This window comes from Leptosomus discolor, chromosome 3, assembly GCF_034619465.1.
Source record: "Leptosomus discolor isolate bLepDis1 chromosome 3, bLepDis1.hap2, whole genome shotgun sequence".
NCBI classification, from domain to species: Eukaryota; Metazoa; Chordata; class Aves; order Leptosomiformes; family Leptosomidae; genus Leptosomus; species Leptosomus discolor.
Genome location: NC_141393.1, coordinates 45,322,881 through 45,340,189, shown reverse-complemented (window position 1 = coordinate 45,340,189; position 17,309 = coordinate 45,322,881). Strand labels below are relative to the sequence as shown.

At 46.9% G+C, this 17,309-nt stretch overlaps 3 protein-coding genes across 5 annotated transcripts; 1 reads left to right on the top strand and 2 right to left on the bottom strand.

Annotated features, from left to right (window-relative positions):
- Positions 1 to 313: 313 nt before the first annotated feature.
- On the bottom strand, positions 314 to 5,745 carry NDUFS3 (NADH:ubiquinone oxidoreductase core subunit S3). The gene is made up of 7 exons (XM_086462265.1): positions 5,700 to 5,745; positions 5,507 to 5,575; positions 4,561 to 4,658; positions 4,147 to 4,296; positions 2,174 to 2,299; positions 1,777 to 1,896; positions 314 to 559 (listed from the first exon to the last, which is right to left on the bottom strand). Exons 1-7 carry the CDS (start codon positions 5,743 to 5,745, stop codon positions 392 to 394), a joined length of 777 nt encoding a protein of 258 aa, XP_086318391.1. The 3' UTR covers positions 314 to 391.
- A 189-nt stretch (positions 5,746 to 5,934) lies between these two features.
- On the top strand, positions 5,935 to 14,135 carry KBTBD4 (kelch repeat and BTB domain containing 4). 3 transcript variants are annotated; one of them, XM_086462073.1, is made up of 5 exons: positions 5,950 to 5,968; positions 8,478 to 8,534; positions 8,637 to 9,257; positions 11,772 to 11,878; positions 12,463 to 14,135. In XM_086462073.1, exons 1-5 carry the CDS (start codon positions 5,950 to 5,952, stop codon positions 13,321 to 13,323), a joined length of 1,665 nt encoding a protein of 554 aa, XP_086318199.1. In that variant the 3' UTR covers positions 13,324 to 14,135. The 3 variants fall into 3 exon arrangements, with proteins under 3 accessions (XP_086318200.1, XP_086318199.1, XP_086318201.1); XM_086462074.1 differs by lacking the exon at positions 8,478 to 8,534 and having other exon boundaries at positions 5,935 to 5,968; XM_086462075.1 differs by lacking the exons at positions 5,950 to 5,968; positions 8,478 to 8,534 and adding an exon at positions 6,107 to 6,137.
- A 225-nt stretch (positions 14,136 to 14,360) lies between these two features.
- Positions 14,361 to 16,857, bottom strand: PTPMT1 (protein tyrosine phosphatase mitochondrial 1). Its single transcript, XM_086462076.1, has 4 exons — positions 16,687 to 16,857; positions 16,527 to 16,607; positions 15,806 to 15,997; positions 14,361 to 14,559 (listed from the first exon to the last, which is right to left on the bottom strand). Exons 1-4 carry the CDS (start codon positions 16,855 to 16,857, stop codon positions 14,428 to 14,430), a joined length of 576 nt encoding a protein of 191 aa, XP_086318202.1. The 3' UTR covers positions 14,361 to 14,427.
- Positions 16,858 to 17,309: the final 452 nt, after the last annotated feature.

Sequence of the window (17,309 nt, the reverse complement as noted above, 5' to 3'; positions counted from 1 at the left end):
TTACATCCCATCTTGGAGCTGAGATACTGCTGTCCCTTTGCTTAAGCCACGTAGCTGCTGCAGTACCGTCTCCTAGCACGCTCAGGGTACAATTCATGTCTGCAGGGATAGCTAGCAGAAGCAGTGTATAGAAAGCATCTTAGCTACAGGGAACGCCTGGACTCCATTCAATTTGCAAACCAAAAAGACAAATCCAGTGTCTCACAACTCAAAGCAGCAGATAAGTATCTACCAGTTGGATAATCAGGATCCCCCACGCTCTGCTTTTCATCTAGTTTGAAAACATTATTCGTGTGACCACAACAGGCAAGAATCTCATAATAATTTTCATTATTATAAATACTACATTAGAACAGAAAGGATAGCGCTGTGCATTCGCTCCATTCTGCTTCTATTTTGCATCTTCTTTCTTGGTTCCTGCTTCTACTTTCAGGGGTTCTGGTGCTGCACGATAGGCAGGAAATGCCTCCCAAGGACTATTCAGATCAAACTTGCGAAATTCCTGAGAGAGCTCCACAGGTTCTGCCACTACCCGTTTCACTTCATCATCATACCGCACCTAGAACAGCACAAAGGACACAGGCCAGTTATTTTCACACAGTCCCCAGAGCATTGCTCCCCATACAGCTATCAGCCATACACAGCAATTACCCAGACCACACTCTGGTACAGGTAATCCTCCTTCTTACGCCATGCATAGGCGATAGGCCTCTGCCACAGCTTCAGTTCTTCTCATTATTAAACAAAAGCCCTCCAAATTCCACCAAGACCTCTGGACTCTCCAGGAAAACAGTCATCTTTGCTACCTCAGGTGTCCTGACTCACCACACCAAGTTAGGTGTGCCCTGCCTACAGCTCATATGAAGTCCACATGGAATAACACATTTGTCATATGAGAAAGGAATTTCTCCTGAGTCACTGAAATAAAGTGGCCCGTCCACCCAGCATAGCTGGGGACTACTCTCATGAATATTTATAATACGGCAGTTTGTTCCATTTCAGTTGTGCTTCTTAGCATAACACTCAGAACACAGGACAAAAAGACAACGAAGGTGAAATGCAGGAGTCCCCCCAGGCTTCTGTTGGGCTTGTTTTGTCCTCAGTTTACCCGTCCAAATCTCCAAACCACAGCTCAGGAGATGCTGCCTAGTCCTCACTTGCAGGATTTGAGGTTATATCTATTTTTCTTAAAACCCTTTGTAGCTTGCAGAAGCTCACTGTTTTTCTTCTGAGACTCAACTCAGTCTTAGAACTGCACCAAACATGACTGTTTCTGCAAGGTGGTCATTTGAAACTAGACAGATACCAAATACACTGGTGGTTCGACATAGAGAGCTAAGTATTTGATTAATAGCAAGAGTCAGTTCAACTACAGTTTTATAATCTGGGCCTACAAAAACTCAACAAAGTGTAGTTCCAACTGCATTAAAATCAGTTCAGTCCTTTATTCCTCTGGGAATCTCCAGTTTTGTGGTGGAAAGTCTAACCTTCCAGAAGACAGGCTAAAAGCAGAAGCACTGACAAATGTCTTTGCTATACGGCACATGAAATCGGCTCAAGGGCTCCAGCCTTAGGCTGCCTTATTATGGCTGATACTTCGTGACGACTTCAAATTTCCATGCAGGAGATCTACACAACTCCTCTGAAGTACAGACAAGTGAAACACCCTTACTGCCTTTCAGACAAAGTATTGTAAAGCAGTCACATCTCTGTACCGAAACTCAGGTGAGAGTACTGGAGAGATTTGGTAACTTTAGACACGAGCATTTCTCCTACCTCCACATAACCAGAGAGCGGGAAGTCCTTCCGGAAAGGATGGCCCTCAAACCCATAGTCTGTGAGGATTCGCCTCAGATCGGGGTGGTTGGCAAAGAAAACACCATACATGTCCCAAACCTAAATGAAAGGAAGCCAGGTGGAATTAGAAAAAAACAACACCTTCATGTATTATGTCCATAACATTTCAGTTACATGCTTGGCTTTGTGTAGCGCCAGCGAAACTGATGCAGGAACTCATTCAAAACCAAATGTAACACCCTCTTCCCTCCTACTCTGAAAAGGTAGCCAGAGAAACACTTCTCTCTTTCTTCCTCAGGGCCCTGGGAATCAGTTTAATCAGGAAAACACAGCCCCTCTCCTCAAAGACTCTGCTCCCAAATACACTGGCACTCACCTCTCTCTCATACCAGTTTGCTGCCTTGTGTACAGACACTGCCGAGTCAACAGGTGTCAGCTCGTCGGTGTACGTCTTCACCCGGATCCGGCTGTTGAACCGCAGAGACAGGAGGTTGTACACAATCTGAAGCAGAATAAAAGAAGGCGTGTGTTAGTCTCATACGGCACTTACAGATCTCTTTGCAGTACAGTGCTGGCTAAGCAAAGGCACATGAAGGCTACTTCAAATACTCTTTATCAGCAGAATCACACTCAGCACTTCAGAGCTGAGCTCTAAAAGACACTATTACAACCAAGGTTCTAACAGCTTATCACTTTGGTCCTTTAGAAGTGTAACAAAAATGATGTGAGATTTAGAAAACATGACTGATGAAGAAGAGCTGAAGTAAAGAGGGATACTAAATCTTAAAAAAAGAGAACACTGAAGGGATGGAGAGACTTGACAATAGCCTTTCAATAGTATGTCAAAAAGCAAATGGCTATCAATTACTCTCAGCATCCACTGGGAGAAAACTAAGAAGAAATACACTTAATTTTCAGCACAGAAGTTGGGTATCAGGGAAAATTTCTAACTCTTCTGGTGACAAAACTACGAATAAAAAGGCTGCTTATGAGGATTACTAGAACCTCCAAGGGGGATGGCAGAGAATTCTTACTACAAGCACACTGAAAGAAAAAACAACCCAAACCTTTGGAAGAAATTGCGTAGCCTTGTTTCATACTGCCTCTGTGAAGATGGCTGGAAAAGGTGAATTCATTAATAGGTATTTCTATGAATCTACTACCTTGATTTTTGAAAGAAAAATTCTGAATTAAAAAAATTTTCAACTTCTTCAGAGAGTAGAGGTCTTCGGGCTAAAGAAACTCTTTACAACTCAAGGGTTTTGCCTAATCACAGGTTACTTTACTAAAAGCCGAAGTTGTTATTAGCAAAGCAAAGAGCAAAGCAAATATAGCAAAGAGCGCTATATTTGAAAACAACAGATATCTGATTAGCCAATATAGATAAGGCAAACCTGCCACCCCTCACTTTCTGAGCAGTTATTGGTGGGTGATTTAATACCACAAGATAAACCAAAGAGGGAAAATAAATCAGCTACTTTTCATTATCCTTGTTACTTGTAGGGAACCAAACATCTCCCAATTCACCTCTCTTGCCCAAAAGACAGTCTGCCCAGCTGAGACAAGGGAAGACAGACATCATCTTCATCCATAAGGCTGCCTAAGCTGTAATCAGCCTCCTATAGGATGTGAGCCCTCAGTATTTTCTGCCACTGCCTCCCACAGATCTTCCGAAGTTAAACAACAATAATGTCTGTGAACAAAGCTTTCTCATAACAGGTGAGAAGACAGTATGCCGAGTCTGTGGTTTCTCTTTTTCTGTTTGCAGCTGCAACTTTTCTGTAGCTGAAGAGCTATGCAGCGAGATACTCAAAAGGATCTGTGGGAACCAAATCTCCAATAAGTCACAGAAAGTCAGTGGAAGTTCAGTGCCCAAAATTTTCCAAGAGCTTTCTGAAAATCTGCCTCATCTCCTATCACGTCCTGACTTTCAGGGAATATTTTTAAGACAACTAAATAGGTTTTTGCTTGCTTTTAAAAGAGGAAAATTGTTAAGAAGATTGACAGAATTTAAAGGAAAACATTGTGTCAACAGCAGCTGACAGACCTAGGGGAAGAAGGAAGAGGACCAATTCACATCTGGCCAGAAAGAAGTCTCTAGACACTTTGGTGAAACCAAACAAAAAAAGAAAGAGACATTCAGCAGAGCACAAAAGGAAAGCCAGACTCAGAACCCATGCAGTATCAGTTCCACTACTGCTTCCATGATCAGCAGATTAAATGAAACCCAGCATTTCAGAGTGGATTTTCTTTTCACTGTCAGAAAGCAAAAAATGTGGTCAGGGCTGCAACAGCACGCATAGCCATCAGCACTTGTGAAATTCTCCAAGCCCCAAGAACAGTTCTTACCTCAAAGCGGTATTGCCGAGATGGAACATCAACTGCAGTCAAGTCAGCCAAGGATTTGAACTGGGCATTAGTGTGATCTCGAAGGAAGGTCAGAACTGGAATGATCCCATCTGGATGGATCAAAAGTTCCAGCTCATTGAAACACGTCACCTGATGGGAGCAGGGGAAAGGGCATGAGTACAAACACCAACAGGTTCAAAAATTAAGCTGAACCCAGCAGAACACCCTAACAAAAAGAGTATATGGTATAGCTGACACATAACGAGATCAGATAAAGGGGCTTACTAATAGTGGAAACCTCCATGTCATTCTGACAATCCTTCTTCCCCATAATGACTTCTGAAAACACAAACAAGTCATGTGTTCACTGAGTCCTGTCCCCCTAACAAGAACAATTTCTCAAACAGCACCTACCTGTACTTGCTGGATATACTTGGGCAGAATCTCAGCCACGTACTCCCCAAAAGCACATAGCTGCTTCTGTTCTACCTCATTTTTTGGTCTGACAGTAGCTAAAGAGAAAAATAAAAGTTCCCAAGATTACGGCAGGGAATACAGAAAGCTACAGAAGGAAGAGCAGCAACTCCCACCCCAGACTTAAAAAATCCCTTTAACCAGCCTAGCTGTCCCTCAGTAGCTCTGGCAGAAGCCAGCCAGCTTCAGGCTCAGGTAACCTTCAAAGTTTATTGACAGTAAACCTGAAGCTAAACACAACATGTGTGTATAGTGAGGTATACAGGATGCTGTAACAGAGATATCCCTGTGCTGTGGTACAAAGAACATGGAGCTAGAGGAAGTAAGGAAGTAAGTTTGCATCAGTGCCAGGCAGAAATTTTTTGCGCACTGTAAATAGAGCAGGAGGAACAGTCTGACAAGATGACGGAGAAGCAAATAACAAGATGAAAAAGCGAGAGGTAGAGATGACAGAGCAATCTGCACCCAGATGCTGTTCATGACATTCGGCCCCAGTCTAGTAAGGATCCAGCCAAATGACGATGTTTGTGTGATGTCCCAGCACCTAACCATCCCCTCATAACCAAAACACCCTCGGATCTCATGTCGGGTTCGTTCCGGTTCTGACTACCGATACTCCCAGGCCGCAGGGCAACGCGGGGCTACGAAGCCGTCGCCCGGGCACCGTTCGCACGGGCCGCGCCGGCGCCGTTACTCAGAACGGCCCTTCCGCACGAAACTCAGGCCGCTGCGCGGCGGCACCGGCCATTTTCCCACACGCTCACCGACAAGGTGATACCGCGCCGAGAGCGGCCCGCGCCCGAACGTCGCCCCGGGAGCCCGCAGGGGCACGAACGTACCCCACCGCCAGCCCTCGCCAGGGCCGCCGCCCGCCCCGCTCACTTACGGCGAGTCTCCGCGGCAGAGCTCCCTGCCAGTCGGGCCTGCCCCGCCGCCGCCGCCGGGCCTGCGCCAGCTGCGGAGAGAAACGGACACGTCTCACCGGCCGCCCCGCGCCAACCGCCCGGCGCAGCCCGGCCCGCGGCCTGGCCCAGCCCTGCCGCCTTCCCCAGGACAGGCGGCGGCCCGGGCGCCCTCACCTCGCAGCACGGCCCGCGCCAGCCCCCGCGCCGCCGTCGCCAACATCCCGCTGCGACTCGGACGGGCAAGGGCACGGTCCGGAAACGGAAAGCGCCGCCGCGGCCGAGCTTCCCCCGGAGGGCGGAAACGCGCCAGGGGCTTTCCAGGGACGGTTCCGGGTCGGTGGCTGGAAGCGGCGAGTGCCTGGCGGCGCCTAGCGCAGGGTGAGAGGCACGGAGAAGCCGCTGGGGCACCCGGGGCGGCAGCGGCATGAAGGGAGGCGCCGCAGGTGGGTGTTGTGGGGGCTGGGAGAGCCCCGATACCCTGGGGCGGGCTGGGAGCCCGGCCGGAGGGCGTGGGAGCAACTCGGAGGCGGAGGCAGCGAGCTCTGGAGATGCGTCAGCCGGCGGGGTGGGGGGAGCCCTGGCAAAGCCCCGGGATGAAGCGGCGCTGAGGGGGTGAGACGATTCTCTGGCAGTTTCACGGCGTTAGTGTGGCCCTGATAGGGGTCGGTGCTTTCCCGAGAATTAACTTTCCTCTCCTTGTCCCTCGCCCCCGAGGCGGGAATTCGCTGTCAGGTGGGGGGGGGGTGGGGGGGTGGGGAGGGGGGTGTTCCCAGGCCCCCGGCACGGCCGTGGCATCCGCCGCCCTGTCTGGAGCAGGGAAGGAAGGCGGTGTGCCGGGTGTCCTCACCTATGATGGCCTGGCATCGGCCGGCCAGTGCCTTGGTCGTGCAAAATATGCGTGGAGCGTAAGATTTTGCTTTATGGGACACTTTACGGTTCCTGCACCTCTCTTTCTTTGTAGGAGAGATGCCACAGGTGCGAGGGGGAACTTTGTGTTTGCAAAAAACGATGCGAGATTTATAGTTGGTTTTAGTTGCTGTTGGCGTTTCTTTGTGACTTGCCTCCGGGCCTCTGAAAATCGGGCAGGGCAGCAGGTTCTGCTGTGCCAAGGGGGCAGAGGTGTTCATCCATCCGTCCATCCATATCGTGGTGCTCTGCATGGTCCCTTCGGCATTCTGGGCTGCAGTTTCTGAGCACCTCGACTGTAAGAATTGAGAGCTTTAACGGAGGTGGCAGCCAATTTGCAGGATAGGCGTGTACTTGGTAAAGCTGGAAAAATACTACCGATGTGTTCTGGGCTAACTACAGTTTCTCAGTCTCTTACAGACTAATGAATAGGTACTTTTCAGGCAGACCAGAACGATTGTAAAATCACAATAAGGATATAATTAAGGCAGGCCATCATCAGGGATGGGATGGACTTGTCCAGCTCATTAGGGATGTAGACACTACTTCCCATAAACAGAACTTGCACAAAGAACTTAGGAGCCCTTCTGTATCAAGCAAAGCTATTGTAAGGAAGTGCATGTTTGATAAAATAAAGCGTGGAAGAGTACAAGTCTCCTGGAGAAAAATCCTGTCTTTGGGAAATGTACTGGAAATCATGTTCAGTATTAATTGAAAAAAATTGTGGTATCAGTTACCATGTCTGATAGTTGAGGTGTAAAAATAAGTTTAAAGTGAATGCAGGTGGGCATCTATTTGCTTCCAATGCTGTCAAGAACCATGTTAAAAAAGAGCTTTTTTCTACATCAGTCCTTCTCTGGTTCAGAAGCTTTTATGACCCACAAGCTGCTTGGAGCTCTGCAAACGATCTCTGGTACCTACTAAGAGGTGTTACCTTTTAAATTGAGTTCTCCTTGTCACTTGGGAAACAGTGGCTAACAATGTATAACAGGTTATTTTACATGCTGAAGGTGTTTGATGCATTAACAAACTGAGCATAACCATCAGTTATATCATTTGGTTGGCTTGAAGGATGGTGGCTATGTCTGACAGGCTTCTCAGGCATCTTTTTTTAGTAACAATAAGTTCACCTTACTTGATACCACTGCACAGATTCACTATGTTAGTTTTGGATGGTAATTAACTCCTCCTGATGATATGAACTCCCATCTGTGCTCTTTGTTAGAAGAAGGATCACAGTATCATACTATCTGGCCCAGTGTTGTGGTTCAACCCTAGTGAGCAACTAAGCACCACACAGCTGCTTGCTCACTCCCCACCCCTCCCTGCAGTGTGATGGGGAGGAGAATCAGGGCAAAAAAGGTAAAACTCGTGGGTTGAGATAGGAACAGTTTAATAATTAAAATATAATAATAATTGTAATGAAAAGGAGTATAACAAAAAGAGGGAGAAATAAAACCCAAGAAAAGACAAGTGATGCACAGTGTAGTAGCTCACCACCCACTGACTGATGTCTCAGCAGCGATCTGCCCCTCCAGGCCAGCTCCCCCCAGTTTATGCACTGAGCATGACGTTCTATGGTATGGAATATCCCCTTAGCCAGTTTGGATCAGCCGTCCTGACCATGCTTCCTCCCATCTTCTTGTGTACCTCCTTGCTGGCAGAGCATGGCAAACTGAAAAATCCTTAGCTAAGGATAAGCACTACTTAGCAACAAGTAAAACATCAGTGTGTTATCAACATTATTCTCACACTAAATCCAAAACACAGCACTATTCAGCTACTAGGAAGAAAATTATCTTATCCCTGCCAAAACCAGGACACGCAGCTATGGTGCTGCCACAATCTTTTGGCTTCATGAGTTTGCTAGGGTGGTTGCTGGACTTTCCACTTGAATAACTGTTGCTGCATTTCTTTGTGTCAGTGAAATGAGTGATGAAAAGATAGGCTCATCTCCCAGTTCTGCTGAGATGTGATGCTTACTGTACTGGAAGTTTGGTGTATATTATAATTTTAATTATGCAAAATTCTCATTTGTTGTTTGAGATTCTGAAGCTCAAGCAGAAGCTTCTGGCTGCCCTATTTATATTCAGTCTAAAATATGCTGGCCTTTTACCAATATGTTTGATTTTTCCCTGTACCCTGAAGTACTGCATAATCTTGATAGTGGAGAGAGGAAGCCATATAGTTGTTGTGATTTTACAGATTGCTGGAAGTCTGATCTGTGCAGCACCATGGACTCGTCAGAAGAGACTGGAGGCTCCTCTGCAGAAGAAAACTACTTTGTGAACTACACCTTCACCGACCGCTCACACTCAGGTCGCGTGGCCCAGGGTATTATGAAATTATGCTTGGAGGATGAGCTCTTTGCTGATGTTACAGTATCAGTGGAAGGCAAAGAATTCCAGCTGCACCGTTTGGTCCTCTCAGCTCAGAGTTGCTTTTTTCGTTCTATGTTCACTTCCAACCTAAAGGAGGCCCACAACCGGGTGATTGAGCTGCAGGATGTTAGCGAGAGTGTCTTTCAGCTCCTTGTGGACTACATTTACCATGGGACTGTAAAGCTGAGGGCAGAGGAGCTGCAGGAAACCTATGAAGTGGCAGACATGTACCAGCTGACTGCCCTTTTTGAAGAGTGCTCCCGTTTTCTGGCCCGTACGGTGCAGGTTAGGAACTGTCTGCAGGTCATGTGGCTGGCAGATCAACACAGTGACATGGAGCTCTACACAGCTGCCAAACACTGTGCAAAGTCACATTTGTCTCAACTGCAAGACACAGAGGAGTTCCTGCACCTGCCTGTCCGCCTCCTGACAGACATCCTTACAGGTAAGGAGCTCTTGAGACCAGCCAGGATGTGGACGTAGAATAGACACTTTCAAAGAGTCTGTAAGGGACTGAACAAAAGAGATGGGAAGATTCAAGCTTTCATCATTACTCTCTGTTCAGAGGCTTAGCTAAGTTAAGCAAAGCAAAACATTCTGGATAACTTAATCAGAAAAAAACCTATTAATTGTTACTGGACATGAACCATCTGGGCTATAGAAAAGGGACACAGAGGATGCTGGTAATTCCCAGCAGTTCCTGAGTCAACAGGTCAGAAGTATTACAGGTTTTTTAAACGTAACTTAGTAACATTCAACAATTTGTTGTATTTCTGTTTGCATTAAAAGTAAAACAAAGAAGCCTTACCAGAAATTAACATCTTGTGGAAGTCTTTTTTTTCCTTTAGTTCATAATCATTTAACATAGTAATGCAACAACTCAACGTTTGTAAGAAGCCTTGAGCACAAGCGATATTTTTAGACTATGCTAGTGTTATTAACAATTGTATGTAATTGCTGGGATTATTCAGGCTAGGCACTCAGCTGACTGAAATAGAGGCATTGTACCATCTTAGGTAATACAGTAACCACCCTTCTTGTAAAGGCTTCCACAGTAATGGGTGCAATGACTCAATGTTGTGAAGGATGTGTCAACACATCAACAACTTAGTCCAACTGCCACCAATCCTTAAAGATTCTCTGCTGCCCTGGTAGGTGCAGCCAGTACTTGGAAACCTCTCCATGATGCTGCAGTCACAACTCCATTTTTGAGCATTTATATGTCATTGCTAGAGGAAGCAAAAATATAGAAGCAGCTCATACATTCAAATGTGCTGGACTTGGGACCAGAGAGATTGCCCCTTTCTTGCTTTAATTAAATAGTTTTGTAAACAAGCAAATAGCTGTACTTTGTGTTTCATGTGTTTTATATGCTGTTACAACGGTACACCTACCATGACTGGCTTCTTTGGAATGCTGGCAAATGAAAAAAGACTTTAGAGTTGATGTTATACATATGAGAGTCTTTACAGATACTGATTGTATTATCTCTATTGCATCTAAAGAAATTCACAGTCAAAAACCTATTGAGAATATGTACTGATAGCTCAAAAAAGCTATGATAAGATTAGAGTAATTTTGATAACTATCTAGCTAAAGTTTTTAAACTAAGTTCTGAGTTCATTTTAAAAATAATTCCTAAAATAATGAAATAAAGCTATAGAGGTCAATCACACTTGACTTCCTAGGGGTTCCATGTTTTAGGACTATGGCCTTTAGTGCTTGTGGTCCTAAATTAAAATAATTGCTCTTTTTTTTTTTTTTTCTCCATGTATCATCTATTTCCATATATAGAACCACATTGCTCAGTATTTATGCCAAAACTTAGCTCACGAAATGGATTAAAATCTGAAATATACTCCTACCGCTGTAGGAAAAATCTTTTTCTTTTGCAGTTCCTTCATCTTTGTTTAGTTAGTGGAGAATTAAATAGAGGAAGCTATTAGTGGCAAGGATTAAAATTGATTTCATGAAATAGTAATTTACTAAGCTTACCTTTTGTTGCATTCTAGGACCCATTTCAAAGTCACAGTTTTTCCATTTAACCACTACATGCAATGGATAGCTTATGGAAATCCCTTTTACTAATAAACGGAGTTCCGTGCTTTTTCTTATCCCTTCCCGTACAGAGAAAAGTGTTGGAATTTGTCTGATGCCTTCAGCATCATTGAATTCAGGGTTTGTCATGAGAGCAGATTGCAAAATCAGAGCACCTTCTTAGGGAAGCCTCTCCATGAATACAGACATGATTGCTGGCTTTGAAACTGGAAGTAAATACCTAAAATCTTTTAAGTAATGTACTAACGATAGTGATGCAATAGTTTGTGCTGTAACTAAAACTTCCAATTATGTCTAGAAACAAACTGAAATCTGATGCAGTCTGTTGAGTGTTTCCTACTGTCACACTGCTAAGGAAAGCTATAGTAGCTCACTGGGGATTTCCAAATGTTAATAGGATAGCAGCAACACCAGATGTTTGGTCGTGAGGGTCAGCTGTCTGACAGTGCTCAGAGAAGGAAAATTTCTGCAGATGACTTTTGCTAGATAGGTTTCTAGGATCAGCCAGAAAGAAAGGCAGCTGTTGAGATTCTCAAATAAGAGAGTATTTTTTCCCAAATGCTTAAATAAGAGAATATTTTTTTGTTGTCACAAAGCATGTAAGTTCTCTTTCCAGCCCTCTTTCTCTCAGACATAGGTTCCTTTGTTGAAACTTGTCCAAAGCTCTTAAGATCTGGCAGCTCTGTCTTCTGGTATTTATCCAAACTAATCTAATGTAGAAGTCTGGCTGGCAGCACTGATCATGCCCGCCAAAATCTATAAAACTCTGCATCTTTTTTTCCTCTCTAGGAAGCAGGGTTTGTGGTGGGAATGGGGAGAGGGAGTTGCAGGAAAAGGATGTTCCCGAGTACCTACACCTTTGTCTATATATCATAAATGCCTTTCTGTCCCCAAACTGCAGATGGCGTTCCATGTTCTCAGAATCCAACAGTTGCCATAGAAACCTGGATCAACTTCAACAAGGAGGAGCGAGCAGGCTTTTCAGAGACACTGCGATCAAGTCTGAAGGTATAATAAGACCACCTGTTCCGGGGTTGGTGTAGCACTTGCTGGTTTCGAGCTTCCCAAGGCAGGGTGTTCTGCTCACAGGTGTGACTTAAAAGTCACAAAACACAAATACCGTTGAAATTCATGGTGCCTGTGTGAGGAATACTTTCATTGTCATAAATAGCAACCCTGCTGACAGCTTTTTTAATTTAACTTGAGGCTGCTTTCACTAGTGATTGGAGCAATGTCACAAATAATTTATTTCACCAGATGCTCGGTTACCAAGAGACAATTCAGAAATCCAAGTTTGGCATTCCCCTTATAATAAGTCTACTCCATCAGTGATGTAACCAGCCTTTACGTAAACCACAGACACTTGGATTCCAGTGAAGTCTGTTGCTATTTGGCGATGTCAGATGAAACTGGTATCTTGAAAAGTCTTTGAGGCTCTGAATCCTGGACGCTGTAGGCTGGCAGGACTTGAGAAAGAGGTTACACACCTCAGGCCCACAGGTGGGTCCTAAGCTGAAAAATTCAGTCTTAGGCCTCACTGATGTTTGTGTAACCAGGTCCAGTTCTGCTGACACCCTCCTCCTTTCTCTCAGGTGATTGGAGAAAATGTTCACATCTACCTGATTGGAAAGGAGTCGTCACGGACACATTCACTCGCTGTCTCTCTGCATTGTGCTGATGATGACTCCATAAGTGTGAGTGGCCAGAACAGCCTGTGTCACCAGATCACCGCAGCCTGCAAACACGGCAGTGACCTATACGTCGTTGGTGGCTCCATCCCACGGCGCATGTGGAAATGCAATAATGCAACTATAGACTGGGAATGGTGTGCCCCTCTGCCCCGTGACCGGCTCCAACACACCCTTGTCTCTGTGCCAAGCAAGGATGCAATATATTCACTGGGGGGGAAAACTCTACAGGACACTCTCTCTAATGCTGTCATATATTACAGAGTACGAGACAATGTCTGGACAGAGACCAGCCAGTTGGAAGTGGCAGTCTCTGGAGCTGCAGGTGTAAACCTTAATGGTGTCATTTACCTGCTGGGTGGGGAGGAAAATGACTTGGATTTCTTCACCAAGCCCTCTCGGCTAATTCAGTGCTACGATACCAACACAGAGAAATGCCATGTGAAGCCCTACGTACTGCCTTTCGCAGGGCGCATGCATGCTGCTGTACACAAGGATGTGGTGTTCATTGTAGCTGAGGGAGATTCGCTGCTGTGCTATAATCCCCTCCTGGATAGCTTCACCCGACTTTGCCTGCCAGACGCCTGGAGCTCGGTGCCATCCCTCTGGAAAATTGCCAGCTGCAATGGTAGCATCTACGTCTTTCGCGACCGCTATAAAAAGGGTGATGCAAATACTTTTAAACTTAACCCAGCCACCTCTGTTGTAACAGTCACAAGTGGCATCAAAGTGCTGCTCACTAACCTGCAGTTTGTCCTGGCCTAAGCGAGAAGAACAGGCCCAGTGACAGAAAGGGCAGTAGCAGTGTTCTGCTATGCAGCTCAGAGGCACCCACCACCCTCAGCATCAGTCCTAATTACTACGAGCTCACAACATCCAGTAAAGACCCCATCCTCTATACCTGTGCAAAGGAAGTACAGGCTTTCTGGCTATGGGCCTATTCTTTTACATAGCACTATTAAATTTGAATTGCTGCATCTTAGATTTCAGATGGACTAAATGCTATTTCTTTGATCCCTTGATGATAAGCTGCTTGCATTTGAGGCCCAAAATGCAGCAAATGGCTTTTTTAGCCTGAAACCAATCCATCAATAACAAATCCTATGGCATATGGAAATGTCCTCCTTGGCCCAGACTGCTAGTTTTAACTGCCTGGGAGACTGTGTGTTGCTGTCACATCAGTCACAGAGTTGGATGTGCACTGTGTCCTCCAGGGGTGTCCCTGTTTAAACATTCTTGTGTCCCTCTTGCAGAAGGAGGGACTGGCAGAAATATTTACAGCAGACAGATTCCAGAGCTGACCCCAAGACCTTTAGTAGGTTGCATTATTCAGCGCTTCTCCTGGAGGAGTGGTAACAAACTGGGAACTTGCTTACTGCTCTCTCATCACCTAGCATAAAGACGGAGGTTGTTTTTATGAGCATTGGCTTCCTTTACTGTACAGGGAATCCCCACCTGCAATCAACCGTAACATAGTGTTGGTGAAAGACTGAATTAAGAGCGCTTCCTCCTACCCTTCACTGTTGGCACTGTAACCCGTTGGGTAAGAATCTGAATAAAGTCTCTGCTGAGACAAAGTTTTCTTTTCCTTTGCTGCAAGTATTACAGAACTTCCTGTGGATTGCAGTTCAGCTCAACACTGATACTGTGTGTGGGAGAGAAGAACTATGGGACTCCAAGAGAACTAAGGTATTAGCCATAAGGAAAGAAAGCTTTAATGAAACAGCCAAACCTCCCCTTTTGTGTAATTTATGTAAAAACTTCTTTATTGATGGTCAAGAAATACAACGCTTAAGCCTTCATTAGATCATTAAAACGTAAGGTTTTTTAATGCAGACAAGACAGAGATTTTGGTAGTTCTTACTGATACTATGCAGTTCTCCCAGCAATCATGTTCCTGTGAAATGTCTCCAGGACCTGGACTTGCTTGTGCCGAATGAGGATGTGGGGGCGGATCTTGGCAATAGCCTCTATTGCTTCCTGAGGACTCCAGTGATGCAGCTGAAAAGGCAGAAACTCTCCAAGTGAAAATTTATTCCATCCCGCACTAGTTAATGGAGGCTTCCTGGAGGCTACAGGCAACATTAGAGGTATTAGAAAACTTGCTGCTTTGCCCCTGCTCTTTACTTCATGTTCCTCTCCGAGGGGCCTGAATGTCAATGCAAGTTCATGAAATGAGTCCCTCAGTTAAAGAGGGATGGTTGCTGCCTGGGACCTCCATTTTCTGTCTCACTCATGCTTCCATCATGCTGTGAATAGTTTCCTGTCCTAGTCCCACCAGACCAGAGCAAACATGCAGCTTGCTTTTTAATTTTTTTTTAAAACTTTACTAGTACTCCCATTGCACTTCAGTACTTGGTGAGAAAATTTTCCAGAGAGGACTTAGTAACACCAGAGGAATCTATAGGTGGGATTTTGTTCTTAGTGCTGGCTTACCCAGTTGGGCCTTTAGAAGAACTCAGAAAACCAAAGTCACTTCTCTTGTTCCTCAATTGTATTTATGGAAAAGCTTAGAAAGGCTCACCTTTTCAGTTAACCAGGGAGAAAACGTGAAAAACAAAAATGGATGTTTACCCTCACAAGTGACTTGTTATTCCCATCTCAATTTGTTCCTTCACAGAAAGAATTAAGACCATCAGAATCATTCAAAACCTGTTGAGAACTTACTGTATTAATGGCTCAGAAAACTGAGCAGCTTCCCGAGTGCAGCAAATCTGCCAGAACCAACAACAGATAGTACAGTATCAGACCATGTGTTTCAAAGCTCTGTTGCAACAGTTTCTCTTTCCCCTAAGATCAGAACATCTTTGCCAGTGCCTGATGCTGAGCTGGCAGAGGCATGCCGTGCAGATGAATGAAAAGACCACTTACAATGGCAGCTGTATTGCAGCCTCACCACTCCCTCTTCGCCAGGAAGCATTATGTTGACTATATTATAAGCGCAGATGAACAAGGGGTGCAAAGATGAACTAGATTATCAAAGAAAGCTTAGATCGCAGTTCACCAAACATTGTTTTACTTGTTCATTTACCCTGCGTTTGCCACATTCTACAAAACAGCAATGTCAGTTTGGGGCCTAGCTATCTACCTCTCTCAAAATGGGTCTCCAGTCCAAACTGTAAAATCATGGAATATTAATGCACCTATACATGCTCAGGCTTCTTGAGAAAATGCAAACTGTAAAGTTTGTCTGTATTTCCCCAGGCTGTATGAAAATAAACCCCATTTAGCATGGAAACCTTCTTACTTGAATTAAATATGCTGCCACCATGGTGGCACTGCGGGAGCGTCCTGCCTTGCAGTGCACGTAGACGCTGTTGCCGCAGGCTCGGTGTTTCAGTATGAATTCAACACCTGTGCGGAGGTTTTCCAAAGTGGGGACTCCAGTCAGATCCACGGTGCTGAGACGCAGTTGCTCCACTCCCATTGCCTCCCATTCCTGAAAGGGACATAGCAGATTTGATCAGTGAACTTTTTGGCTTGTTTTTTGTTTTTTGGGTTTTTTTTTTAGAAAGAAAACCCAGAACCTGTTGAGACAGTTGGGAAATTCAGTGGAGTTGTAAGCAGACTTTGAATGTCAGACCTTCAAAACAGATGTATGAGAACTTTAGTGCTGGTTACCAGAAAGGAGAAGTTAAAGGGAACTGAAAAGATGTGGGTCAGCTAGGGGAAAGGAGAGGAGCTGGGATCTCGTCCCGAAACAAAAGGCATTCTTGTATTCCCATAGTGATGTACGTGGGTTTAACGCTCCCTCTCCACCACTGTAGCGCTAACGCTTTACGTGCGTCCTCACGTTTTACTGGTTTGTCGCAGTTTTAAAGTCGGCTTTGGTACGAAGAAGCCACGTCTTTGCTGTCAGAGGACGCGGCGACCACTGGCAGGAGGCGGCGGAAGCCTCGCCTGCGCCGGGACAGACGGAGGGACGGGAGACCTTTCCTGGGGGGCACCGGCAAGGTCCCCGCGCTCACCTGGGCGGAACAGCAGAGGAAGCGGGTCTCGTACTCCTCGTTGAGCGTGACCACGGCGCGCACGTTCTCCTCTGCCACCAGCTACGGGCACGGACACCGTCAGGCAACTCCGGCCCTCCCGCCCGGCGGGGCCCGGCCCGCCCCGCCGCGCCCGCCTTACCCTGCAGCTGCGCCCCCGCAGCGGCAGCGCCCCCAAAAGCACGGCGCCGTCGATCCGGTGGAACCAGGGCCGGCGGGACCCGGGCAGCCGCGCCCGTGCCGCCGTGTACAGTAGCGTCGGGTAGAAGAGCAGCCGCGCCGCCCCGGCGCCCAGCGCCTCCGCCAGCCCCATCGCGGGCAGCGCTTGGCCGTGCCGGCCGAGGGGCGGGGGAGCGCTACAGACGAGCGCACTGAGCGTGAGGAGATGGGGGAGCCTGCGGCGGGCTCGTGGCGGGAGCCGGGGGCGCCGGGTGGGCAGGCTGCCGCCGCCGCGGCGGCCGGAGCGGGGCGGGGCGCGGAAGGGCCGGCCGGCCAGCCGGGGAGGGCGGGCGCGCAGCCCCGGCCCCTCCACCTCGACCCGCCGTGGTCTTTCCCGGAAGCGCCGCCATCTTGCGGAGCCGGCCTGAGGCGGCGCAGGGAGCAGAGTGGGTCGCGGGTGGATCCCCGGGGGCAGGTGAGGGCGGCGGCCGCCAGGAGGAGCTCAGGCCGGGCAGGGCAGGGACGGCGCGGAGCCGAGCCCGCGGAGAGTGCGATCCGCCTCGCGCAGGTAACGTCTCTCCTTCTTTGCCCCCAGTTCCCCTGAGC

Excerpts from the sequence above, each read along its gene's own strand:
- NDUFS3 (XM_086462265.1), bottom strand. The coding sequence starts at position 5,745 with ATGTTGGCGACGGCGGCGCGGGGGCTGGCGCGGGCCGTGCTGCGAG. Across the intron at positions 5,576-5,699 it reads GGCGCGGGCCGTGCTGCGAG|CTGGCGCAGGCCCGGCGGCG; the intron begins GTGAGGGCGCCC and ends TTCTCTCCGCAG. Across the intron at positions 560-1,776 it reads CGCTCTCTGGTTATGTGGAG|GTGCGGTATGATGATGAAGT; the intron begins GTAGGAGAAATG and ends GTGCTGTTCTAG.
- KBTBD4 (XM_086462073.1), top strand. Across the intron at positions 9,258-11,771 it reads CCTGACAGACATCCTTACAG|ATGGCGTTCCATGTTCTCAG; the intron begins GTAAGGAGCTCT and ends CCCAAACTGCAG. Across the intron at positions 11,879-12,462 it reads CACTGCGATCAAGTCTGAAG|GTGATTGGAGAAAATGTTCA; the intron begins GTATAATAAGAC and ends CCTTTCTCTCAG.
- PTPMT1 (XM_086462076.1), bottom strand. The coding sequence starts at position 16,857 with ATGGGGCTGGCGGAGGCGCTGGGCGCCGGGGCGGCGCGGCTGCTCTTC. Across the intron at positions 16,608-16,686 it reads TGCGGGGGCGCAGCTGCAGG|CTGGTGGCAGAGGAGAACGT; the intron begins GTAAGGCGGGCG and ends CCGTGCCCGTAG. Across the intron at positions 15,998-16,526 it reads TCCTCTGCTGTTCCGCCCAG|GAATGGGAGGCAATGGGAGT; the intron begins GTGAGCGCGGGG and ends TGTCCCTTTCAG.